Genomic DNA, 27,306 nt, shown 5'->3' with positions numbered 1-27,306 from the left:
GCTTTTCCTGTCTTGTGCATGAAATCCTTAAAGCTACCCCACTTCTCATCATGTCAATGGAAACTGCACCTGCAGACCTCCTGCTCCAACCGGCCGTGCTCCTCACCAGATGATAATGGCCACCAGCCTCATGATGGCTTCGTTGAGGCAGTTAAAGAACTCCCGCAGGGCCCGTCCCTTCTGCTTCATGCTGCCGATCATCAAACCGAAGCACATGGAGAACACTACCAGCCCCAGTGCGTTCACCCCATTGGCTGAGCCTGGGATGGGAATGACTTCTTCAAAGGTCAGCACCTCGGAGATGGTTCCCAGGCCATGAGTGACGTTCTCCATGATGCTAGTGAAATTCTCAGGCACAGGTATCTGAGTGGTTGTCACACCTGCTGTGACATTGCTGCTGTGGAGGATGGTTCTGGTGAAGACCCTGGTGCTGTACTGAGTCTTGTACTGAAAAGACACAGATTATCAAATGCACTCACAGACCCTATGATCAGATGATCAGGACACATGCTAGGCTCTTACATCCCTTCTTGAAGTAAGGAGAGTACTGCAAGTTGGTGCTGACCTGTGTAGGAAGCTTGCTTTGCCTGTTCTCAAGGTCCCCAGTGTAGTGCTTTCACCAGAAAGTTCAGAAAGTTCATAGAGCACAAGGTCAAAAGAGACCATTAGAGCATCTCATGTCACTAGGGCTGAGATATTCTGGCTTCTCTGATAACCATTCTAAGTCATCAGTTATCTAAGCTGTGCTGCTTCTAGGGGCACTAGCACTGCAGAAGACAGATTCTTGAAGAATCTGTTCCATATCATTGCCAGTCCAAGCCTGCTACCTGTGATCATGCCAACCCTTCTTGCCTTTGGGATGGGATGGAGGTTGAAGCCCCCATGTATAGACAGTTTGAAAAGCTTGCATGGGGGATGCTATAATACTGACTAACATCTGCAGTGCCTCCTGCAGCAGTCAGACTTGGGGAATAAAGTACTATTCCATCCCTCAGAGAAGTAGATAGGACCATGGTCCAGGGCACAAGGTGCAAAGATGAGATTTCATACCTGTTTGAAGCAGGCTTCTACCAGGTTGGGCGGGAACATATTCCTGCAGTAGACAAAACAAGGAAAGAGTTATTGTCCTGTTGAACTAGGAAGAAAACATGGGCTTCCTGGCCAACTTCTTTGTCCTGGAGCAGTGTCTGAGGTCACAGCTTTCACAGTGTCCATTTAAGTGCTTTCAGTCTGACTGACAGGAGAAGGGAATATGCTGATCTGGACCCAGCACCTCTTGCAACCTCTCAGACTTCCACTGCATGTTTTCAGACTCCAGAAGGTTATTCAGGAATGTGGAAAGAGATGACACGCATACTGCCCTGGGATATAGGTACATTGTAAAACTATCATCAAACCAAACCGAATCTTGAAACAATACCATACTACAATGTTTAATACACTGCCTTGCTCTCAGCCTCACCTCTACAGCTGTCATGCGAGCTCTCTGTTATCCTGTACGTCAAAGACACAGCTTTATACCACTTGAGATGGTACAGCTTTGCATTTCACTGAGTAAGGTCACAGCAAGGGGAGAAAAGGCAATGTCTTGGGAACCACTTCCTTGATTTCCTTTGGTCATTGAAGATGGATATTTGGAGTAGCCTTTGCCAGGTGAGTTTCTGAAAGGTAGGTAGCCATTGATGGTTTTCATTACTTGTTGAGCACACTATGACCTTTTACATTAATACCTCTGGAGAAGGGCTGGACTCCAGGCCAAGCACTCAGTCTCAGAGTGGCAAAGCCAGCTAGCTACACTAAGCAAGAAGTAGTAGGCTTGCCAAGGCTCAGCCATTAACCTCTTTCCCTAAGATGGTATGCCTAAAGCTGTGATACTTCAAAAGAACACTCCATGGAGGAATGTAATCTCACTGATATGGTATCAACATGAGACCATCTTGTTTACCTACCTCACCAAGTCCATGAAAGCATCTGTGGTCTGCACCTGCTCAATTCTGCCTTCTCGGTGAAGTTTGTCCTTAGATCCTTTTCCTGGGTGTATGATGATCACCATGAAGATGCCAATGAAGACAGCTATGATTGTGGTTACCATGTAGTAGATGATAGCCCGCATCCCCATCTTCCCTGAGACTCTGCTATCCAGTGACGCCATTCCTGGAGTGTCACACAGAGAGACAAGGTGAGGAAGCCTATCGTCTTAGAAAGAAAGGGAAAACTTGAGGAAGATTCAAAGGGTGCAAGGCTCATGCATGAATTGGACAGGGAGCTAGGGTATCTAGGAAGCACAGCCTACAAGGAACAGAATTTGGAGTTTCAGGGTGATGTTGATATGGAACAATGTGGCTTCTGGTCATGAAGAAGCATAGCACTGGTGGATCTTAGTCTGCATTTGGGAATGCAGCAATTTTCTTTTAAAGCTCTCACAAGGGAAATAATCCCCTCCTTGTACATTGAGCCTTTCAGTCTCTAATGGTGGAACACCTTGCAGTCACTTCTGCTCTCTGAAAGCTTGGCTGTCTGTCATGTCTTCCATGAGGATCTGGGTAAAACAAGTCCTTCTGCTGGTGGGGGCCTTCAACCCTTTTGGACACAAATTCAACCCTTTTGGACACAAATGAACCTTCACTAGGCTGGAGGAAACCTTAAGCTGACTTGGGCAACAAACTTGGAGACATTTGAGGTTATGTAGGATTAAATCCTTGTTAGTCGTCAAGTGCTGGGCATTGGAACCATTGCACTGTGTTCTCTTCAATCTTCTGAGAAAGCACAAGGTCTTCTGCTTCTCTGCACCACTACTGAGCCATCAGGGGTCTCAGTGTGGATCATGTTCACTGTGGCTGTAGATTCAGGTTTGTCACTACTGGCCAAGCTAATCCAAGCACCTCCAGCTGCGTCACAAAGAGATACCCAAACAACAGCTTTGCTGACCATTGTCTTGGATAAAAGCAGCAGAAAACACTTCTCACCTGTTATCAAGCTAGAGACAATGAGAGGAAGAACCAGCATCTGGAGCATACGCATCAGCAGCTCCCCAGGGAAGGAGAAATACTTGATCTGGCGATAGGTCAGCTGGTAGGGCCGGAGGGAGAAGGCCAGGATAATCCCTGTGGATCAGCAGAGGATGAGAATGGAAGTGGGACAGTGTGATCCAGTGGTTTGTCCCTCAGTCCTACAATGTGGCTTTTCTCATTCTTATCTACTCTCAGTTCCTCGTCTTCCCAAAGGAACAAATGCTCATTTTCTAAAAGGCTATGATCCAGTTTTTATGGTATGCTCTTTCTCCCTGTGACATATTTATGTGCAGAGGAGCCTTGTGCAAAACTACAGGTCTCCTTGTTCCCTGTCTGTTGCTCTTCTGGAGTCTGTTCCCAGGAAGCAAAATGCTGTGATGAGAGATATGATCTCCCAGACTAAAATAAGTGTGACTATGCAGTTCAGATTCTTTGTCTACCCATCTCTTAAAGCTGAGTTCAGCCAGTTAAGAGACATATAGCCTGGATCAAAAGCTAGGGGCAACCTGCTATCTGCTAAGCAGATTTGGTGTGCATTGTATAACGGCCATTTGCAGCAGTTCTGGTCCTGTCAGGCTAAAGCCGTGGGATGAATCTGAAAAGCTCTTGTGCCTACAGCTGCACTCACAATATGCCTCTGAAGAAACCTGGATGATTTGTACAAGGATTGGTTGAGCTGGACCATCTAACTATTTCTATCGTAGACTGTTTCTATACTGCAGCCAGAAAGGATCAACAAGGACTCCCTCCCACATACATATTCTCTGTTGTGTCTCTGCACACAAAAGTACTCATGTGGACAGCACTTTGAGCTGTCAGCTCATCAGCTTCACCTCCTCAGTCAAATCACTATGATAAAATAAAATCTTTGTAAAATAAACATTTTCCCATATTTATAAATGGTGCCTGGTGTTGCCACCAGCTCCATACCTAGTAGGACTGCAGCAATGGTGAAGAGGACAAAGGCATTCCTCCTGAAGAAGCTTTTAGCGCTCCCAGCAGTGATACTGTGCATCCGTTTCTTGGCCCGCGCTGCCCGCTTCTGCACAGCCTGCCGGAACCGCTGCATCCGGGTGTCAGCACGGAGCCGCTTGGCTGCATCCTCGTTGAGGAACAGGCTGTTGACGTGGCTCTGCTCGCTCATGGTCAGCACAGCTGCTTAGTCCTCCAGGCACAGCTCTGCCTACACTAAGCAGGGAGAAGTCATGCAGGAAAGCATCAGCTGTGGCACATCTTGCCTTCATCTTTAGGTCATTTCTCTGGGCCCTGCTTATAAAGGTTTATTTAAAGTTGATTAATGAAATCCTCTGACCATCTGCAAGAAGCAGACCTTGGGGAAGGGTATCTAAAGGGCTGCCATGGTTTTATCACTACTGCTTTGATGTCTAGAGAAGCTCTGGACTCTGTAGCAGCCAGCCTGCACTAAGGAGTGGCTTATGTTGGCCTGGGCAGCCAGAAAGGGCTCTACAGCTATACAGGCTTGTTCATAGGAGTTTGATCACTTTGGAATTTAATTTATTTTTATCACCTGGCAACAAACCCCTTTCCCATACACAAACTCTTCCAAACAAAACCAAGCAGCAAGAAACATTTCTTATGTACCTCCAAGGTGGACAGGTCCCTACCACAAGAACTTTCCCCATGACAGTGAGTGGCACTGGTTGTTTCTGTAGAAAGGAACATTATCCCCTTGCCTTCCATGGAGCCTGAGAATAATATTTACTGACTTTTCTTTGAAACACAACAGGACTTTCAAATAGTATCTCTTGTCACACTCCACTGATGGGATTAACCTGGTGTTCTGTCTTCATAAATTCTAAGACTGAAATCAAACCTACTCCAAAGAGATAAATAAAGAACCAACTCTGCTCCATTACCAACTAGCTGCAAGGCCTGGACAGTCTACTGTACTTTATCTATTTAGTTTTTACTGTTATTTCCATATTCTGCAGAACAAAAGAAGAAGGAGGCTATACAGGCAAATCAGTCCCCTCTAGAGTGCTAGAAGGCACCAGCCACCCAACACTTTACATAATGAGGAAGATTATTGCCTGACTATGCAGGTTCCATTTTCCTTTTGTCACTGTGCCTTGACAGATGGAAGGTCTGAAAATTATTCTTGTTCCCAAGAGTTTTCAAAGGTAATACAGACCTAAATGAAACCACAGAAGAACAAAGTCACCTTATCAAATCAGCAAGTGCTGGAAGACCATCTTTGGTGTTGCGAGTCAAATAAGAGCTAGTCCATATGTAATCCTAAATTTAAATCAAAGAAACCCTCACAAATGAGACTATATTCCCTAGAAATTACACATCTAGTATTTTCCATTTGGATCCACATAAATGCCTATCATGAACTGAAGACATTGCCTTAAATAGGAACTGCTTCATTGTACAAGATTGCAAGGTCAGGTGCATAGAAGTTGGAGAAAAACCTCCATTCTAAGAAAAGGTTTGTTTGCATAGATGCTAATGCCTTCATGAGGTTCAGAACAGCAGAGACACCTGAGGTGGCCCAGCCAAGTCAGTCTAAGCCCTCCCAAGGCTAAGCTGCACAAAGGCCACTGGCAAATATAATTGGTATCTGCTGCAGGAACCTTGCAGTACTGTTGTGGTCACCCCAGCTTTTAGATCAGCAAACAGCATTCCATGGATTTTGATCCACTCATTCCAGCTTGATCAAGCATTCCATTCTGTACTACACCACCCCATTTTTATCTGTTGATGGAGACAATGCACACCAGACTGTGTGAAAACTTTGCCTGTCTTTCTTCTTTTCACTGCCAGTCCTGCTTTTCACAGTACACATGGGAGAAAGAAACTGTAAGATTCTTTCAGTTCATTGAGATTGTGCTTCCTGAACCTGACAATAGGTTTAGAAACGATGAATTCAATCCCCTTGTGTCCCACAAGAAACTTGTATCATTTATAGCCTTCCAGATATAGAGTTGAACAAATGACCCAGAACAGGTGACACAGGAACACACCTTGATGGGTTTGAATGTCTCCAGAGGGAGACTCCGTGATCTGCTTTGGCAGCTGTTCCAGTCCTCTCTCACCCTCAATGTAAAGAAGTGCTACCTCATGCTGAGGTGGAACTTTTTGTGGTTTAGTTTCAGGCCATTACTCCTTGTCCTGTTGCTTGGGCATTCAAATGCTTTCTAATGTCCCTTCTGATCATCCCCTGGCACGACTTTGAACCATTCCCAGTGTTGCCTCTGGATCTCAGAGAGAACAGTCCAGCACTTCCCTCTCCACATTCCCTCCTGAGGAAGCTGCAGAAAGCAATGCTTCCCAACCTCCATTTCTCTGAAATAGATAATCCCAGAGCACTCAGCTGCTTCTTGTAGGGCATGCCTTCCAGCTCGTCACCAGAAAGTTCACCCTTCATTCCCCTCCTCTGGACATGTTTGAGGACCTTCACATCCTTCTTCAGTGTTGGGCCCAGCTCTGCACACAGTGCTCATGTGAGGCTGCAGCACTGCTGACTACTATGGGATAATCCCCTCTCTGGACCTGCTGATCATGCTATGTGATGTCTCCAGCATGCAATTTGGCCTCTCAGCTGCCTGGGCACATTGCTCACTCCTCCTGAGCCTGCGGCCAATCTGCACTCCCAGGTCCTTCTCTGCTCTTCAGCCACTCCTCTCCCAGTTTAGACTTGTACCCAGTGTTACTCCCTCCCAGCCACAGAAAACAGCATTCGGACTACTTCCATTTCATGCCTGAGATGGCCCAATGCTCCATCAAAATTTTCCTTTGAGGCCTCTTGTTCCTTAAGAAAGTCAACAGCACCTCCCAGTTTGATATTGTCAGCAAGTTTGCTAATGAGATATTCAATTCCTGCATCTGGATCATGGATCAAAATACTGAACAGCACTGGCCCCAGTGTAAACCCGAAGGACATCACCAGTGACCACTCACCAGCCAGACACAGCCCCATTCACTACAACCATTCAAGCCCTGCTGTCCAGCTGACTCTTCACACTGCACACCATCAACTCGCCCCTCCCACAGCTGGACAACTGTCCAGAAGGATGCTGTATGGGACAGTATCAAACGCCTCACTAAAAGCCAGGAAAACTGCATTCACCACCTTCCGTTTATCAACTCGGGGTGTGATCTCATCCTAGAAAGAAATTAAACTGGTTAAAGAGGACTTTTCCTCTGTGAGCCCATGTTGAAGATTGTATTATTCTTCAAATGCTTTTTAGTAGTATTCAGTAGGACCTTCTCCATAATTTTTCTAGAAACTGAAGTTAGACTCACAGGTCTTTGTGTAGTTCTTTGTGTCTTCCCTTACACATTTCTTGTGGATTAGAATAACACTGGCATGCTTCCCAGTAAGCAGGGATGCTGTGTGGCTGCCTACAGCAGGGCAGATTACTATCTGAGGCAATCACTTCCAAAAGAAGAACCACCAGCGAAACTTTCAAACCCCAGCCACTCTTTTTCTTACTCCAAACCACTCTTCATCAAACAACCTAGCATACACTGGTAATGTGAAGTGCTGCCTTACTTTGATGTGGAAAACTCTAAACAGTTTAGTGAAGTCAAAAGTCACACTGATGATAAAATCACCCACCACAGACTTTCTACACACAAACCAGACTTCTCATTTGCTGTGGTAGGGGACCTGAGGAGACCCATGTTGAGTAGGGAAAACTGGGCTCCCCCTCTGCCAAACCTTGCCTTTCTTAGAGCTGGACCATACCACAGCAATGGCACAATTTCCTGTATAGGGAAGGCGGGAGCAGAACCCACAGATATAAAAGGACTCACTCAATCTTTTCTCCAGATGTCTCCCCATCTAAATGCACTGGAAAATGTATTTTTGTCCAAACAAAATGAAATTTCTATTTTGATATGGGAAAGTACGGGATTAATCAATTAGATTCCGTGTTGCACCATGTGTTCAGCTGCCTTCTTAGAGCAAAAGTTATTGCACAGAAGGAACTCACCAGCAGATCTTGCTCTTTTGATGTCCCCACCCTCTTGCTGACGTGCTACCTGTCTCTATCTGTGTATTTTGCAACAGAGCAGCCCCCTCCACAGCACATTCTCTCTGTTTTGCTGGTCTGGAATTTTGTAAATATTCTCTATTGCATCAGCAGAAAGTTTTCAGACTGCTCCAGTAAGTCACAAAAATTCTCTTGTCAATGGCTTGGATTTTCCTTCTTGTGAGAAAGAAGGTGGCTTTGCTCTCTTGGTGAGGGTTGTTCTATATGTGGCTGCTTCACCAGTCTCCACTCTGCCAGAAACACAGAGATATTTGAGAGAGCATTTTTGGAGGTAACGCCAGGCTTGAGCCGGGAGCATGAGATATTTTGCAAGAAAGTTCAGTGGTGCAAAACTAATGCCTAGTTCCTGCCAGTGAGGTTTCACATAAACAGAGGAATTATGGCCGTTTCAGAGGTATCTGTCAGATGTTGGTAAAAGAGAAAAATGGGGAAGGAAGACTTCTGCACTACATTTTGTTCTCTTTGCTCTTTGCAGATTTTTCTGTGATTACCTCTACATCTACCCAAGGAGATTTCCAGCATGGGGGGGAGGAGTGCAATACAGCTTAAGGACTTAGAGAGCTAGAAAACAGGGACTCTCTGAATCAGCTATCTATCTGTTCCAACTTGTACTGGACATTGAAGAACATCTGTCCTCTTTGTCTTTTGTCTCTGTTAAACAGCCACCATCAGAAAAGCCAACATCAGAAAAGTATCCAGTGTTCAGCATCTTCCTGTGAGCATGTTTTAAAGATAGAAGGTATTAAAATTCTGGTTGAAGGGAGATTGGAGATAGCCATGGCACACTCCCAGTGCTGGAGGGCCAAATGTGGGAGCATCAGGGCAGGTTTGCATCCCCTTCTCATAAATTGTATAATTTTGGTCCCACGAAGTTCCACACTTAAAATCTGAGAGTAAAATATTGTTCACAGCAGAGAAACTTCTTGAAATAGTATCTTGAATGTAATCTTTGACTACAGACTTCATAAAGACACACAGCCTCCCACATTTTGCCCATGCCCTTCTCCCAGAGAAAAGACCAGTGTGTTTAAATGGAGAACTAGGGAGAGCAGGAGAAATAAAAAGCCATATTCAAATGCATCTAGTTGAAGGAAAACCCACATCAGTAAGGATATGGCCTCAGTGTCAGATCAGTCAGGGGTTTTAAAAACTTTTGTCAAGATCACCTATGAAAGGTTTTTAAAGCAATGGATATGAAAGGGAAGGAAAGGAGAGAGCCCCTTTTCATCATCATTGGTGGTGACAGGCTGCCAACAGAGATTTCTGTTGTGAGGTCCAAAAAAATAGTTGACAGAGGGCTGAGCTGTTCATCTGCTCACAAGTGAAAGGAAGAATGATGTGCTCTATGCATAAATGAAAAGCAGTAAACACAGAAAGAAAAACTCTTAATTCCAGTGACTCACAAAGAAACTGGAAAGACCACAGAAAAGCAAAGACTGACAGAAGAAAGTACTAGGAATTATTTGGGAGATATTAGGGGACAAAGAAGAAAACATTCCATCCCTGAGAGGATGAGTGGCAGCTCAGACAGAGTTAATTTTCCTCCTTGTAGTTGGTACACTGCTGTGTTTGAAATTTAGGGTGAGAGTAATCTCAGACTTTGTCTTATGATAAAGTGAAAATGCCAAGACATAAATCACACTTGTGGGAAAGATACAGCTTTCACATTGCAACAAGAAATGCTTGAAACTGTTGCAGGTTTTTTTGTGTTTGGAAACCCATACACACATCTTAAATATTGCAACATCACAACAACAGAAAAAAAAAGAAACTAATTGGGCAAATTTCAAGTTTCTTGCTGAAGAAATTTTGCATTTAAGTCAGATTCTAGGAAAGCTGCTGTGAAAGTCTTATATTACTTACTTTCTTTGTTATGCAGGCTCAGCTTCAGAAAAAAACTGGCCAAGTTAGACTGTTATAAAGCTGTCATCACAGAAATGTTTCTGCATTCAGTTATTCAAACATCAAGAGACAGGCTGTAAGTATTTATAATTTTTTTTTTCATGAGCTTTAAAGTTTTGCACTGTCTGTATTAAGACAGTTTGCATGCATAGGAGCCCACAAGCAAGCTCCTCCTGAGCTGTGCACACTTCAGGCTATCAGCAGAGGTGAAGGGCAGACTTTCCTCAGAAATGCACTGGTCATGAATCCAGTCTGCCCACTGGGCAGGCACGTAGACTCTCATGAGAGTGTACGTGTTCCATGGTGCTGGGGTAGCCCTGCAGAGCCCCGTGGGTGTGGTGCCTGTCAGTGGGCAGTGCTGGCACAATGCAGAGCCCTACTGCCCAGTGCTGTGGCAGTAGGGCTGCATCTGGAGGCAGGATCTGCAGGGAGCTGGAGGAGATGGGTTGTATCTGCATATGCAGATCTACACAGCATGTAGATCTGCAGAGAGGGCACAGTTCCACATAGAAAACATCTCCCAAGAGGTCAGGACAGTGGTGCTGGCCACAGGAGGTCAGTTCTGTGTAGCAGTGATACATTGAGTTTCTGCCAGGGAGAACAGACAGTTCTGCTAAGAAGAGAAACTACATGTAGGGAAATGAATCTACTTCATGCCTGTGCACAGCTCTGCCCTCATTCCAGAGACATGTAATAGCTCTGAGGTCACAGAACAGTAAGTGTTCTGGGTGTGGGGGTAGGCTGCAGAGATCTCTGGCCTGCCTTTGTCCAGGTAATGGTCAGAATAAGTCTGTGGTGGATAAAGAAATATATTGTCCAGACAAAACTCACCATCAAACCCCTAATAACAGTTTCTTAGGGCCTGCATCTGGTACATCACCCCTGGGACCACAGAACTCCCAGGACATCCCAGGTGGGACCAGCACTAGAGTCCAGAAACTCTGCTGTGCTTGTGCCAGCAGCTTGAGAGAGGTGATCCTTCCCTTCCAACTCCACACTGGTGAGGCCACAGCTGGCATGCTGTAGCTATGTCTGTGTTTCCCAGTATGGATACAGGGAAGAGAGTCCACTGAAGGACTGCAGAGATGATGGTGGGACTGGGGTATATCCCATGAGGTAAGACTGGGAGATCTGGGACTGCTTAGCCTGGAGGATAGAGGGTTTGGGGTAGGTCTCATCAATGTATACCTGCAAGGAGGGTGTGAAGAATTCAGTGCCAGACCCTTCTCAGTGTTGCACAGTGACCATGAGAGGTGGCAGACATGAATTGAAGTACCCGTAAATCCTTCTTAAGCATAAAGAGAGTCTTTGTCACTACAAGACAGACTGAACACTGGGGCAGATTGCCCAGAGGGACTAGCGGGGTGTTCTCCATTCTTGGAGATATTCAAAAGCTATCTGTACACAGTCCTGAGCAACTTACTATGACTGACTCTTCTTTGGGCAGGGGGATTGCACTAGATGATGTTTAGGGGTCCCTGCCAACCTCAGCAATGCTGTGACCTTCCTTCTGCTGATGTGCTGTGAGACAAAGCTTTATGGGACTTCAGACAGCACTGACACATCCTGTCCATGGCAGTATCCTGGAGGCGATTTACATTTATAATTAGCACAGGGAGATGGTTGGTTCTCCACTCTTCTCTTACCCTTGACCCCTGCACAGCACTTCTGCACCACTCTGAAAGACAAACAAGAAAATGCTGCTTCACTGAAACAGCCAAGTGCCATTTGTGGCTGTTGGACAGACTGTGAGGATCCAGGGGTTTCCCAGCAGAGGGGGAGCCATCAAGTCAATCTACTGTGAGATTCTCCTCTGGGAAAGGGGAAGGTCCTGACCACTGGCAGGACATGTACATTACAGGTATTACAGGGCACTCTTGCCATGGTGTGTGGGATTGGAGAAAATAACAAAAATTTCAGATGAAGACTGTCTGCCTTCTTGCCCTGCTCCACTCTCTCATGAGGCAGAGCACAGCAATCATCCCATGCCTGCTTCCTCTGCCCTCATACAGCATGCTGGCACAGCTTTCTGATTGTTAATGTGCCCAAGAGATATCAAATGATGATCAAATAAGCTGCCCCAAGAGAGGCAAAAATCTGTGTGTCCAGCACAGCAGAGGAGAGCTTCATTCTTCAGAGGGTTCAGGACCTTGACTGGTACAGGCCCAGTTGTCAATACTCAGAACAAATGGATGGGAAACAATGACTGAAATGTGGCTGCTTTACAGCATTGTTTCACTATTGCTAATGTCTGTGTAGAAGAACACAAAAAGGGGCTCAGCTAATTAGCCAGTTTTACTCCTGGGACTAGCAGAAGTCAGGCAAATTAGAAATGCCCATTGCAAACCCTCTCCCAGGTTTACCAGCCTCTAGGGGCTGGTGAAAGAGATGCAATATAATCCCAAGACATCAGTGTTTGGTACAGTGTGTACCATCACATCCTGCCACGGGCATGGCACGTGGCACTTGGTCAAGCCGTGCTGCTAAAGCGATGACACTGGAAAAGCATGTCAGGTGTTCCCATCAATGACGGCTGCCCCAGGCTCCCTCTTCCCTCTGCTAATGCAGCCCCCTTTTTAGTTTTCATTGCTGAAAGCCAGTCAGACTGTGAAATAATCAGCACTTAGAGGCCACTGTTTTACTTGTCTCCAAGGAAACTCTGCTTTATGTTCAACATCAAAACCAGCAGAATTTTCAGTGAGGGAAGTCTCCACAGGTGGCAGCAAAGAAGCACCTGAAGTCAGAGAAGAAGGAGAAATCTCTGTGGGAGGAGAGGTGTTGGAAAGAGTTATGCACAGTTAGGAAATTATGGAAGGGCAAGGCAAGGGGTCACTGAAAAAGCTGTGCCAATCTTTCTGAGGTGGACATCTGGTGCTCAGATTTTCCTTCCTGTGAGGAAGGTGGCTTTGCTCTCTTGGTCACCAAGGGAGAGGAGGTAAATAGCCCATCCTCACATGGTGGGAGAGGAGGCTCAGTGCTTGTGAGGAAGGGACATGTCATTCTGCTCAGTGGTCTGAAAGTTGCTGTTAGCAGCTCTCAAGTTCCTCTTGCTCTTGGGCAGACCATGGGCACTCCAGAGTGGGAAGTTACAGTCCCCCCACTGCCAGCTGAATAAAACAGGTGCTTTGTGGGGATTGTCTTTGCAAGGATGGCAAAGGAGGTGTTGATGTCTCCATTTCCACCTGAGTTCCACCCATCAGTAGCTCAATGCCTGTGATCAGGAGCATTAAATCCAGCCATTGTGCTATTGCCTGGGGGTTTTTTTTCAGTCCTCCTGAGGACCAGGATCTCTATCCTCACAGGGTTCACAGACCCCACCTTGGCTGGAGGCATCCTTACCCCTCATGCTATTAGATCCTTTGCAGCCTGGCCCATTGCTTGCCCTTGGGAAGGGAAGTGCAAGCTGAAAGCAGGGAGGCCAAAGAGCCTATGCTGAAAATTTCCATTCACAAGCCCAGTTCAGCCATCTCTGCGTTGCTATAGCAGCCCTTGGAAGGGCTTTCTGCTCAATAGGGCATTTCTGTTTCTTGATACCTGTCAGTCAGCTCCCTCCCAGACAACTTCTATCACAATAATGGACCCAGGAGGAGAACAGATCTGCTCAGGGCCTAGCCACAGACCCACCTCTGTGAGAGAGCACCAGCTAAAGGGAGAGGAATCTGCAATAGGCAGGAATGTCAGCCCAGCTGAGCTGTACAATGACAGTGATCACTAGCTGAGCAGTGGGTTTGGGGCCAAAGACCAATACTGGAAGGACAAGTGCCACTCTCTGCAATGCTCCCTACTCATGCCAAGGTCCTGTGATAAGATTGTCTCACTCAAGCTTCCCACCAGTCATTTAACCGCAGCCGGAGAAATAGAGTCCCATTTTTAGAGCACCCCCCACTAGGCAGCCCCCTGTCCCAAGGCAGATGAGAGCTGCTCTCTCATGCACATGCCCAAGGAAAACCTCCTGCCCTGCTTCAGCCCCTGGTACTAGCACTACTCTTACTCATGCATTCAGATTCACTGATAAAACCACTCACCTGGAACCAGTGCAGGTTGCCAAGCACAGAGGGAAGCAAGTTGTTTTCGTCTTGGGGGATTATTCTGCGTTGTTTCGTTCTTTAATTCTTTCAAAGGCAGAAGGAAGGATTTTCTCCCTAGAAAGGTACAGTGTTAGCAGAGAGCTCTGAGAAATACCTCCTGAGAGAGGAAAAGAAGACTGTATATGCTCAGGATACATGGCAGAAAGGGGTGGGGGAGTGGCATGTAGGAGGAGACAGAAAAAATCTTTGATGATTGCACCAGACCAGAGCACAGAAAGCACCTGTCACCAGGAGGTTGCATAGAGCTCTTAACTGGGTTTCACAGTACCAGTGGGCTTGCACTTTCTTCTGCCTTCTCATGTAAGCTTCAAGGAGAGGTAGCAGTAACAGAGAGCAGGGCAGCTGTTAAGTGAGAATCAAATCTCATCCCCATTCCACTCCTGCCCCTTACAAGGATTCCTTCCACAAGGGAGGCTGCATGCATAAGTTAGTCCAGCAGCAACAGCTGAATACTGGACAGGCAGGTCCTTCACTGCTCCTGTCTGTGTGCACAGGACCTCTGAGGTCCAGACACACCCCTGTGGTTTGTGCAGATTGGCTTTAGGGGATAGACATGTGTCTGTGCCTCAGCCAAACTGCCGCAGTTTCCCTTTGATGTATTAGGCACATCATATGGAGGAATCAGTTCACTGAGCATGCAAAGGAAATACAGTAATTGTACAGTCTGTCAGGGAGACAGACTCTGCTTCCGAGGAAGCAGGCAAACCTTCCACTGCTCACTGATTTCTGAAATATTGATTCCCGGTGCAGTTTCTTAGATAAAAGTAATACATTTCAAAATTTCAGTCAATGCACTATGTCAAACCCACAAGTCAGGTTACAGGTATGAGCACCACACAGTCCATGCTGGCCTCTGAATGTGGCAGAGTAAAAGACTATATCTAAAAATCAAGCCACAGCACCAAAGTTACAACAGTACATCTGTTTCTAACCCTATCAGATACATGACTCACAATGGACATAGTTGTTTAATGAAAGTAGCCCTCTCCTTAATTCAGGTAGCCCCAGTGTAGGAGTTTTGCTGTGTGCTCTGGCTTTGGCATACCAAGGCTGATATGTTGCATCTGCAGCTGGAGCTTGCCACAGAGTTTGAACTCATCCAGCCAGGAGAAGGTCAAAGCCAAAGCATCATGCTCATTTTACAGACAACCCTGGAAATTAAATCCCCCCCAATCCTGTGTCCTCATCAGCTCTTGAGGGGGAGGAGAACTGGACCCCTTCAGCCCAGATTACAGAAAGCAACTCCCAGCACCAACTGGCTTTTTCAGACATTGATCATAGAATTGTTAAGGTTTGAAAAGAACTTTAAAATCATTGAGTGCAACCATAAATCAGATGGTTATTAGATGGGACTTCACCCAATGAGCTATTTGGAGCCATGACTGTCTCTGTCATTCTCTCTTGTTTAAACTTGCTCCAGACACAAGCCATTGTTGCATTAGGAGACAAGGACACACTCTCTGACCCCAATAAATTGCTTAGTCTTCACATGATTCCATGGCTCACATGGCACTATTGAAGGTTCAACATCATCTCAGATTATGCAAGTATCAACTGGGGACTGCAAATTCAAGTACTGTGCCCTGCAAGGTTTCAGTCATATTTTCAGAAAAACACATGTTGGAATGGGCTATGCAAGAAAATATTTTTGTTCCAAAATTAATGTTTCTGATTTGGGGGAATAGAATAGGTGTACTCTGCCTGTAGCACGCACCAAAGCCCTCCTGCAGAAATATGGCTGAGAGCCAGTCCAGCCACAGAAGTAAAGGGAGGCAGACTGTGGTCACCCAACCTGGTACATAGTTGATCTCCTTTCCTTCTTCTGCTGGTTCACATCAGCCATTGCTGGGGCAGTCCCAGAGGAAGAACATAAGAACATCTCCTGTTCCTCATGCCCCTGCTTCTTGCGTAGCTTGGCCAGAAGCTGCTCTTGCAGGAGGGCCCTGACAGCACTGTTGGCACTGCTGGGAGCTGACGACCTATGGCAGAGCATTCCTACCCCGGACAAGTGCACTTCTGGTGCTACCCAGAGAGTGGTGGAGTAGCCACGCACTTGGCCAACTCTCAACTGCTGTTCTGTTCCCTGATTCCACCTGAGGCAGCAGTGTTTGGCTCACAGTGAATGGTTGTCCTTTCCACCTCCTATGCCTGAAGTCCAGCTTGGCTCCTAGCATCTCTGCTAATTCCTACCCTGGTTTTTAATCCCCTAGTTAGCACCTATAAGCCTTTTTAAGCCATAAACTTGCAGTGACAAGTACCTTAAACCTTCTCCTTTGGCAACTTTTTCCATATTTCCACTTGTATCTGTGAAAATTTCCATGCAACTTTGAGTTATTAAATAAGACACAAAGCAGCATCCTGAAGCTCTGGAGGAGGTGAACAGCTCTGCTCCCTCAGGATGGACCTGCCTGATGTCCCAGCAGTCTTTCCAAGGGTAGAGCAATCCGTGGGGAACAAACCCCAGGGTCAGCTAACTCCCCCAAGTCCTTCCTTGTTCTGTGAGTGCCAGGCACACTTAATCATCTACATCAGAGGCCACATGATGCTCTAGGTTTTCAACAATGGGTAAAAAGGAAAGTCACAGTGTCACCTTGTGAGAGGCAATGAGAAAAGACATGACAACTGCACCTCATGTCATGGAGTCACCTTACAGAGGCGTTCTGATGCTATCCTTGCACAGCTGCTTGAAGACAAACAAAGGGCTTGATGGGACACAGCCTGGAATAGCTTTCCAAAATCAGCTCCCTGGAAATTTCCTCCACAAAGCACCTTTCAAAATGATTCATGCTAATTCCACAAGTAGACTTAAAATGTTACATAGGGACAGGGCAGTTTTGCACCCTTTCTGTCTTTAAAGACATCCTCAGTCTGTATTGATGTCTTTTTCTCTAGTCCTAGAAATATGAGCCAGACACACTTAGGATGATAAAAAGGGGTATATTTATAGAAGGATCCTTAGGTGCACAGTCCATTACGTGGAAAGCACTGAAGATGCTTGCCCCATGTGACCCATGTACAATTTTTATAGTTTCTGCAAATTAACATATCTGACAAGAGCCCCCCAATTAGAAGTACACTCCATGAAGTAAAGCCCCCTAGCTCTAGCACCTTCTAAATCCTCCTTCCTCAGATAAGGACCAGGCCCTGTTTATAAAAATATGTCTCAAAGAGCTGGTTTCAACCTTGGTTTCTAAGGAGAAGCAAGATAGCATAGAGGTCCTGGAATTTGTTTTGTCTTTCTGCCTAGGAAAATACTGAAGCCAAGTTACAATAATAGACTACAAAGTTACAAATGTATATGTAAAGAATACAGAAAATATATAAAACAAAAAAGGTATAAATCCAGATGGCATCAGTATCTCTGCCCAAATTGGAAAGACCCAGGTACCAAACAAGTGAAGTTCTGGGCAAATGATTCTTGAGACAAATTTTTACAAAGGGCTTGTGTGTCTAAAGGAGAGGTTTGCAGGTCCAGAAGAACAACTCCCTCTTTACTATCTCTGCTTTTTAAGAAAGACTGATTTCTATTGGATCTTTAAAAAGCAAAACACCTGAAAATGGGCTAAGGGTTGACTCATAATGTAATAAGGTAAATTCCCCATGTGAGCCTCTATTAGAATGCAGTTAGAGTGTCCAGTTTGGACACGCAATCTGGAGGAGGTATTGAGGCTGCGGAGCTGGGATACAAAACCCAAGTAGATGGTTGTATCCACTGTCCCATGGCTTTCCTGGCTTCCAGCAAGCACTTTGCATATCAGTCTTTTGAAAGTGCTTGGTTTCTCTGAATTGCTGGAAAAAACCCCTTCAGAACCATGATGTAGTGAATGGCAGGTAAATGTGACAGCCCTGTCAACTGAACAGGTTGTGGTGCATGGGAAGATGGATATGGACCATCCATACCTAGATCTGGATATGGAAGGTATCCTAGGACATGGATACTCTCTGCTGGAGTGTAAAAAGCCATTGGGATATTCCCTGCTGCTAATTGTCGTGGGGAAAGATGTGATTTCTTTATGTGTTAAGCAATCCTTCAGCCCTCCCTTCCCTGGATTTTGCAATTCTATAGTTTCATTCTCCTTGTTACAGTAACCTTAATTTGGGGGTTGGTATTAATTCTGTCTCCTGCATTGCTCACTGGCCCTGGGAACAGAGTCCAATTATGTAGTTGCGACCTTCATTACAAGTTAGCAGACTTTCTGCAAATGAACTTCCTTCATGTTTCACAGAGCCACTCAAATAATGGAATTTCCTTCCTATGGGAAATGCCAATCTCTCAACATCTATTTTTGCCCTATTTTTTAACAAAAAAAAAATCAAAATTTCAACCCTTACCACACATGAAGCTCAGGAAAATTCAGAAATTTAAAGAAATGTTTTGGTTTGGATCAGATGGATGTAGATCTACTCTTACTTGTGCTGTAGCTTTTCCTCATTTGAGTGCCTCTCATAATTTTTTTACCTCATTTTTTATAGACTACAGGTCTCGTGATGCTTTACAGTGTCCCCGTATAGCCAAGCTGCTGTGGTGCATTTTCCTGGACGCAGTCTGGATGGAGGAGCAAAGGCCAAAGAGAACAGGGCCCAGATAGCCAAAAGAGAAAGAGCATGTGATGCCATTCTCACTAACAGCACCTGCCAGGACATTTGGTTAGAATTTCTGATAGGACAACAAAACAAAGACAGTGAAGGTAAAAAATTGTATATCCAGTAACAAAAACTGTTACACCCAAATTTTGTTTAGGTAGTTTCAACTGATGAGTGAGACAAAGTTTTGTGAATTTCTGAAGTTTCTGTTATTCTAAAGTGCCCTCATTTTCTTCTTGGCTCTGCTGAGAGTGTGTGTGACTGAGGCATTTTAGCTATTTTGAATCCCAGCTCGTGCTCCCTGCTTCTCCCAGGTGCACTGGGAACTTGTGCTGCATACTCCTAGGAGGAGTTCTGCATTGAAAGTTTGTGTGATTTGTAATGTACCTTTGTGGTTTTTTTGTTTTTTTTTTTTTAAGCAATCCCTGTAAATTACTATACAAGCACAGCCAGTGCAAACTGCAGATTCTTACAGTGGTTACTCTGATGCCTGACTTTACAAAAACACCATTTTCCTCAAACACTTTGAGAAACTGCACTGCCACTGGAAAACAAATCCCCTGCTCCCATCGTGAGAGGTTCCCTTGTGGAAACTCACCTGATTTCTACAGCATGACAAGAGGAGTGAGGAGTCATTTTGATTTTCTTCCCTGCCCTAATCCACCTCTGACTCTTCCTCCCAGCTGCATGCTTGTCTGCTGCACTACAAACTAGCAGTTGTTCTCCCTGACTTACTTAAAACTTGATTCATGTTTCATGTAACAAACAAGTTCTTTCTAAAAACCTTTTTATTTTCACTTGCCTTATTGTATTTGTACATTTATTCTACTGTATTTTGTGTTTTACCCATGACTTGGGAATGCAGCTTTCTTCCACTGCTTATGCTGCACAGAGACAATTCCAGTGCCAACGTGGCACTGTCTTTTAATTTCTTTTCTTCCTTTCCATGAGCAGGCTGCATCTCTCTTTCCTTCACACCCTCTCTCTGCCTCTTGCAGCTGGTGGTTGGCTGTGCTTTCTACTGCACAATTGGCCCCCCTGCTTCTCAGGCTCCCAGGTTTAGCAGATCTCTCCACTGCACTATTGTGGTTTCTGTGCAGAATGGAGTTGCAGTCAAGATGCCAACAGTCATCAGCTGCCTGGCTGAATATCACCACAGAATTTATATTCTTTGTCACAGTGGCTGAAAAATCACTTGCAATGCAACTTCACAAGTGAATTCAAAGTACGTAGGAGCATTTCTCAGGGCCCATCTTTGTACACCATTTGAAGCACTATGAAATATATTGTGCCAGAATGATAGGCGGCATGACTCCCATGGATTTCCCTTACAAATATATTATTTCTTCTTGAAACTCAGGCAAAATCTTCCAATAAGAGAATGTCCTGCTATAGAATAGAGAAGAACAGACTTTCAAACAGCATAAGGTGGATGTGCTTTGCCACAGAGGCAGGAGAAAACAGTGTTAACTATGAAGATTGTCCCTTTCTCCAGACCCTTATTTCTGAAAACAGCTATCTGCCCAGGAAGAGGCATTTCAGACAGGCACATTAGCTGAATACCCACAATAGAGTGACATGAATGCCATCTGACTTTATCCCTTCATTTCCTGCCTTGTCTGATCTCACTCCATTCCTTCTGAGTCACGCTTTCAAATACTGAGGATCAAACCTTAGGTATTTTTTTCCCATGGTCTCCATGGTATCATTCAGTCTGAAAAAGCCAAGATCATCAACTTTAGCCATTCCCCCAGCATTGCCAAGCCCACTACTAACCCATGCCCCCAAGTGCCACATCTATATGGCCTTTAAATCCCTGCAGGGATGGAGACTCCACCACTGCCCTGGGCAGCTGTGCCAGGACTGGAACGCCCTTCTGGTGAAGAAATTTTTTCCAGTCTAAACCTCACCTGGGGCAACTTGAGGCCATTTGCTGTTGTCCTCTCCCTTGTTCCCTAGGAGGAGAGCCCAACCCCTACCTGGCTCCACTTTCCTGTCAGGGATATGTAGAGAGTGACAAGATCACCCTGAGCCTCCCTTTATCCAGGCTGAGCCCCCCATCTCCCTCAGCTGCTCCTCATCAGCCTTGTGTTTCAGACCCTTCCCCAGCTCTGTTCCCCTCTCTGGACATGCTCCAGCCCTTCCATGTCTTTCTTGGGGTGAAGGGCCAAAACCTAACCCCAGGACTAGAGGTGGGGCCTCAGCAGTGCCTAGTGCAGGGGACAGTCACTGCCCTGTCCTGCTGGCCACACTGTGGCTGGTACAGGCTGGGTGCCATTAGCCTTCTTTACCACCTGGGCACACCTAGGCTCATGTTCAGCCTCTACTGACCAGCACCCCCAGACCCTTCACCGCTGGCAGCTGTCCAGCCACTCTGCCCCAAACCTGGATTGTTCCATGGGGTTCTTGTGACCCAAGGGCAGGGCCTGGCCCTTTGCCTTGTTGGCCTTGGCCCATTGACCCAGCCTGTCAAACTGCCCCTGAAGAGCATTCCTGCCTTCCAGCAGATCAACATCCCACCCAGCTTGCTGTCATCTGTAAAACGACTGAGGGTGTCCCTGATCTCATCATATACATCATCAATGAAAACCTTAAACAGAACTGAGCCCAAAACTAAGCCCTGGGGAAAACCACTGCTTCCAGCTGGATGTGACTCCGTTCACCACCGCTCTCTTGGTTCAGATGTCCAGACAGATTTTACCCATCACAGAGCATACTTGTCCAAGATATGAGCAGACAGTTTCTTCAGAATACAGTGGAAAACACTGCCAAAAGCTTTACTAAGACTGAGGTGTACAACATGCACAACTTTTCCCTCATCCACTAAGCTGGTCACCTTGTCATAGAAGGAGGTCAGGCAGGACCTGCCTTTCATAAACCCACACTGACTGAGCCTGATCTCCTGGTTGTCCTACACATGCCATGTGTAGGACAGCTTAAGATGATCTGCTTCATGACCTTCTCTGGCACTGACTGGCCTGCAGTTCCCTGGATCCTCCTTCCAATCCTTCTTATATGTGTGCCTCACATTTGTTGACTTCTTGTGACCCAGGACCTCTCTGGCTGACCGGGAACTGCTGGTAAAACATGAGACAGTGGCTTGGTGAGCTCTTTTGCCACCTCCTGCTGTACCCTTGGACTTGTGCTGGTCTTAAGTGGCATAGCAGGTCACTGGCCAGACAAACTGTCTTTGTTTACAGGGTCTTGATTCTGCTCCCCATCTCTGTCTTCCAGTTCAGAGGACTGGGTACCCTGAGGACAACTGTTCTTGCTATTAAAGACTGAGGCAAAGAAGGCATTAAGTACTTCAGCCTCTTCCTCATCCTTTGTGGCAATGTTTCTCCCCACATCCAATAAGTGGTGGAGATTCTCCTTGGCCTTCCTGTTGCTGATGTACTTATAGAAACACTTATTATCTCTTACAGCAGTGGACAGATTAATTTCTAGCTGGGCTTTGGCCCTTCTGACTTTCTCCCTGCACAACCTTCCAACATCCTCATAGTCCTCCTGGAGTTCCCTGCCCCTTTTTCCAGAGGTGATAAATGCTCTTTTCCTCCCTTAGTTCCAGCCAAATTTCTCTTCCCCACTGGCTTATCTTTCAGCACATGGGGACAGCCTATTCTTGTGCTTTGAAGATTTCCTTCTTGAAGAATGTCCAGCCTTCCTGGACCCCTTTGCCCCTCAGGGCTGCTTCCCAAGGGACTCTCAAACAGTCTCCTAAACAGACCAAAGTCTCCTCTCCTGAAGTCCAAAGTGGCAGTTCTGCTGTCCCTTTTCCTTATTTCTGCAGTATCAAAACCTCTGTTGCTTCATTATCGTGGTGTCCAGGTGGCCTCAGCTGCCACATCTCCCACCAGTCTGTCTCTGCTCACCAACAGCAAGTCCAGCAGGGCAGCTTCCCTGGTTGTCTCACTTTCCAGCTGTGTCAGGCAGTTCTCTTCCACACACTCCAGGAACCTCATAGACTGTTTTCTCTCTGCTGTGTTGTATTTCCAGCAGATATCTGGTAAGCTGAAGTCCCAGACAAGAAAAAGGACTAGTGATTGTGGGGGTTTTTCCAGCTGCTTATAGAATGTTTTGTCTGCGTCTTCTTCCTGATTGGTCAGTCTATGACAGTTATTGACATTCCCCCTTAACAATAAACATAAGCATTCAGCCTTATCATTTTAATGTCTTTATCAGCCTGAAATGCACAGCAGAATGCACACCAAAATGCACACGTGATATAGGGGTATGACACTTTTATAAGTTTAGCATATTAGCATAATTGACAAGAATCCCCAATTAGAAGTACAGTTAATGAAGTAATTCCCCCCTTGGTTTAGCCTCCTACTGAAGCCTCCCCCCTTGGTTATAGCTCCACATTGTTTATGTCTACATATATAGGAAAGCAGAAGAATGGCCTGGGTTCACTGAAGAAGTAAGATTAGAATAGGATTCCTGGAATGTGTCTGGCTTAACAGAGTATTGGAAAAGTACTGAAGTAAACTAAGAAACTATATAACTATACAAAACAACAATAGTCTACAAAGCTATGAATATATGAAAAATATATAAAAAGCAAAAATCTTCTGGTATCAACTGCCATCATTAAGCTTGAGGCAGTCAAACCACTCTGTCACACACAGGGTTACCACAAAACTTCCCCTTCTTCCAGTCACTAGTGGCATCCCTCTGGAGTCGGTGCTGGGGCCAGTTCTCTTCAATATTTTTATTGACAACACGGATGAGGATATTGAGCCTTTCATTAGTAGATTTGCAGATGACACTAAGCTGGGAGCATGTGTCAATCTGTTAGAAGGTAGGAGGGGTCCAGAAGGTAGGGACTGGATGTCCAATCATTCCAATAGGATGAAATTTTATAAGTCCAGCTGCCAAATCCTGCATTTTGGCCACAACCCCCTGCAGTGCTCTAGGCTAGGGATGGTGTGGCTAGACGGTGCCCAGGCAGAGAGGGACCTGGGGACACTGATCAACAGCTGGCTGGACATAAGCCAGCAGTGTGCCCTGGTGGCCAAGAAGGCCAAGGGCACCCTGGCCTGTATCAGGAATTGTGTGGCCAGCAAGAGCAGGGAGGTCATTCTTCCTCTGTACTCAGCACTGGTGAGGCTGCACCTCGAGTGCTGTGTCCAGCTCTGGCCCCTCAGTTTAGGAAGGACATTGAGACTCTTGAGGACATCCAGAGGAGGCAGCGAGGCTGGTGAGGGGCTTGGAACACAAACCCTATGAGGAACGACTGAGGGAGCTGGGGGTGTTTGTCCTGGAGAAAAGGAGACTCAGAGGTGACCTTATCACTCTCTACAACTTCCTGAAAGGTGGCTGTAGTCATGTGAGGGTTGGTCTCTTTCTCCGGGCAGCCACTGACAGAAGGAGGGGACACAGGCTCAAGGGAAATATAGGGCCAAGGGAAATATAGGTTGGTTATTAGGAAAAAGTTTTTTACAGAAAGGGTGATAAAGTATTGGGATGGTCTGCCCAGGGAGGTGATGGAGTCACCATCCCTGGATGTGTTTAAAGAAAAACTGGATGTGGCAATCAGTGCCATGGTTTATTTGAGGTGTTAGGGCTGGGTTGGACTCGATGATCTTGGAGGTCTCTTCCAACCTAGTGATTCTGTGATTCTTTGCCTGTCCCTTCTGAGTCTACAGCCCCTCATTGCAGCAGTCCAGTCACGCAAGTCATCCCACCATATCTCTGTGATGGCAACTATGTTGAAGTTTTCCAGCTGCACCATAGCTTCCAGCTTCTCCTGTTTGTTATCCATGCTGTGGGTATTGGTATAGGTGCACTTCAGTCAGCCTATTGATCCTACCACCATTTTGGAGGGAGAAGCCCTAATTCCTACGTGACCATTCTCAGATGCTTCCATGATTTCTAACCCACAATAACCCTTGCTTCTTTGCTGACACATCCCTTCCCCAAGCATGGAGATGACAGACAGACATCCTAGATTACTAGGACCTCACTAGCACCATCTCTCTAACATCAGCACGCTGCCCCCAGGCTTATCTCTAGTGAGCCTGGGTTATTCACCTTTGTAGTTTTTCTCATTTTGTCTTTTCACTGCTCCATTCCCTCCTCAGCAGCACTTTCCTGTTTCTCTTCTGTAACTCCCCAGCCTCCCTGCCACCACAAGTGAGTGATGATGAGGTAACAAGGAATGGTTAAGGAGAACGGAATCCCACCCAAGAATAAGAGTTGGGTTCTTAGGAAGCAAAGGTTATTGGGTTGGAAGCAATCACTCTGGAAGTTTCTGGCTTGAGTGATATTAGAAGGTCCCTGGTAACACAAGAATCTTCAGTACAGAGTGATGTTATCCCATAGGACAACCATGGTAGTAGGAAGCCCAAAACTGGAAGAGCAGCTGTGTTGTGAGGAGCTACGTTTAGGTTACACTGTATTGTTTGAAGGCATTTTTAATGTAGCCAAGCAATTAAAAAAAAAAAAAAAAGCAAAGAATAACTGGCAGCAGCAGCAACAGTCTTCTGAAAATAGTCGATGCAATATTATTTGTTTTGAATATGGTTTGCTTCTGTGGCTAAGACTGCAATAGAGCACCTTCATGTACACCTTGTTCCATGTCAATAGACTGAAAAGTCTGAACACAAAATTAATTATTTCAGGGTAACAGCGTGCATGATTTTGCAACAACAGCACATGACTTTCATTTGGGCATCCTCTAGTAATAAGTTGTACAAACCAGAGGATGTCACAAAGCCTTTCTATTTCTTCAAGTAGCTTGGTCTGATACTGCTATGGGCTGTCTGCTTTCTCCGGGCTGGGAAAACAGGATAGAAAGGCTTCACTTCTGCTGCTCTGATGATATATTTGTCCAGATTTAACTTGGCCCATTTTCTTTGCTGTTCTCCATATGGTATTACCATTGGCATTGTGCTCTTCTCCAACAGCACATGTGTATTTGTATATGTATTACAAGGACAAAAGGGACCAAGTGTGATCATCTAATTTGACCTCCTTTTTCAGGACAGGAATAGCCCTGTGTTAATTAATTTTCTTTTAAGTAGAATATACTATTTTAAAGAAATTTTAGAACCTGCCTTACTGTCTTCTGGTGGTCATGAATTCACCACAGTTTCAGGCAAATTATATAAACCTGCATCTACCTGGCCCTGGAAATTATGCATAATCACTATGAAGAAGCAGTCAGCAGCTGCTGTAGAGGAGCTGAACTGAACCTGCTAATGGTAATGGTTACATTGACACACCAAGAGGCTGTAATCACCATGGATAAGCAAACACTTGTGCATACAGCACCAGCAGACAGTCTTGGAGACTAAAATGCAAATGAGGTCTGTGGTATGAAAGTTTTAGTCAAGGTGGGTGATCCTGCAGCTGTCACTGGGACAGCAGCACTTCCAGGTTTTTTCCAGGTGCCCCCGCAAATCACTACTTCCCTCACCATAGATTCACATGGCTCCTCTTCCTCTCTTTCAAACTGTGATCTTAAACTACAGCCTGAAGCATTATATTGCCTTCTGGGGTTTGATTTTGCAATTTAGTTTCCATCGGGAGTCTACCCTGTTATTCAATGGCTTTCTGGAAGGAGAAGAATTAAAAACCACAAGACTTCAGAGAATGCAGACAGCTCTAGAGGAAATCTACACCACTGGCTTTCCTTCATTGAATTGCATAATCCCTTAAAATCATCTGCTTTCAACCATTTCTCCTGGACTTTGTATTTCATTCTCTCAAGTTTTGTCTAGAACAAGCACAGTCTACCTCCCTCTTCTTCAGAGACTTTATTTCACTCTGTTAATGACACTCTTCTGTCATGCTTCTTAGGGTCCTAATTTTGACAAAACATCTGTTCACCTTGGGGTAGAGCCTTGCTGTAAGACCCTCAAGGGGAGAACTCAAAGGTTCCCAGATCCAGCAGGAATATCCAAATCTTCCCCATTGTGGAGCATCTTTTGGAAGCTGTATCAGAAAGATACAGGATCTCCTCTTTCAGACTGCAGGTGACACGTGCATCTCCTTGCCAGACTGCCTTTGTTGTCAAATTGTATCTTATACCAAAGGCACATGTAGCTGTCTGCCTATCTTTGCATCTTGTCCTGTCAGCAAGATTTCTGCCAAGTCACTCTTCTATATATTAATATATTAACATATTCATGCAGCCTGAAGTCAATAAACCAGCTTTCAAATTAACAGGTGAACAGGTCCAGCTTCATAAGCTGTCCCTTTCTGCTACATCTTTGACGTATTACAGGGGGAAGCATAGCCTCTTCAAACAGTTCTCCAGAGCTGGTGACTCAGGGATCAGTTTGCCCGCTTTGGTGCTACTAAAGGGTTTGTTGAGCACACTTCATCCACTGAGACTTCACAGATCTGGTGCCTGGATCTCCCTGGTCCATGCAGGCAGCATGCATAGCCAGTACTGGCCTGAGATTCTGTAGGTCTCCATACGTGGGAAGGGTACTCCAAGATGGCTGTCCCGTGCCAGCACATAGCACAGTCGTGTATAGGCAGGCACATTATATGGAATTACTCCTGCCTCCAACCAAGCATCCTTTCCAAATTCCCACACAGGGAGTTTTCTCCCCATCCCTTCTCATGGACCATAAAGCAGATGGGTCAATGAGGTGGCCCCAGATGCCTGTAGGTGTTAGGCTGAGCTCAGGCAGGCACGTGGGGCTCAAGTTCTTGCTCAGAAAAGCTTGGAGTAGTCCTGTGCCGGCT

The 27,306-nt window shown here is 45.7% G+C and overlaps 1 protein-coding gene across 6 annotated transcripts in view; it reads right to left on the bottom strand.

The window, feature by feature from the left end:
* The window catches only part of LOC134553398 (excitatory amino acid transporter 4-like), a 40,845-nt gene that overhangs the window by 11,326 nt on the left and 2,213 nt on the right, over window positions 1–27,306 (bottom strand). For 3 of the 6 annotated variants that reach the window (XM_063403026.1, XM_063403027.1, XM_063403023.1), the window contains exons 1-6: window positions 13,960–14,147; window positions 3,942–4,199; window positions 2,967–3,104; window positions 1,950–2,154; window positions 1,051–1,093; window positions 107–447 (exon numbers count right to left, since the gene is read on the bottom strand). In XM_063403026.1, the coding sequence (XP_063259096.1) occupies window positions 107–447; window positions 1,051–1,093; window positions 1,950–2,154; window positions 2,967–3,104; window positions 3,942–4,155 (941 nt within the window). In that variant the 5' untranslated portion in view covers window positions 4,156–4,199; window positions 13,960–14,147. Of the gene's footprint in view, window positions 1–69; window positions 448–1,050; window positions 1,094–1,949; window positions 2,155–2,966; window positions 3,105–3,941; window positions 4,200–13,959; window positions 14,148–27,306 lie in introns of those variants that run through there. The other 3 variants (XM_063403025.1, XM_063403024.1, XM_063403028.1) reach the window with 3 other exon arrangements.

This window comes from Prinia subflava, chromosome 8, assembly GCF_021018805.1.
Source record: "Prinia subflava isolate CZ2003 ecotype Zambia chromosome 8, Cam_Psub_1.2, whole genome shotgun sequence".
NCBI classification, from domain to species: Eukaryota; Metazoa; Chordata; class Aves; order Passeriformes; family Cisticolidae; genus Prinia; species Prinia subflava.
The sequence above is the reverse complement of the archived record's forward strand: the minus strand, read 5'-3'. Positions and strand labels throughout refer to the sequence as shown.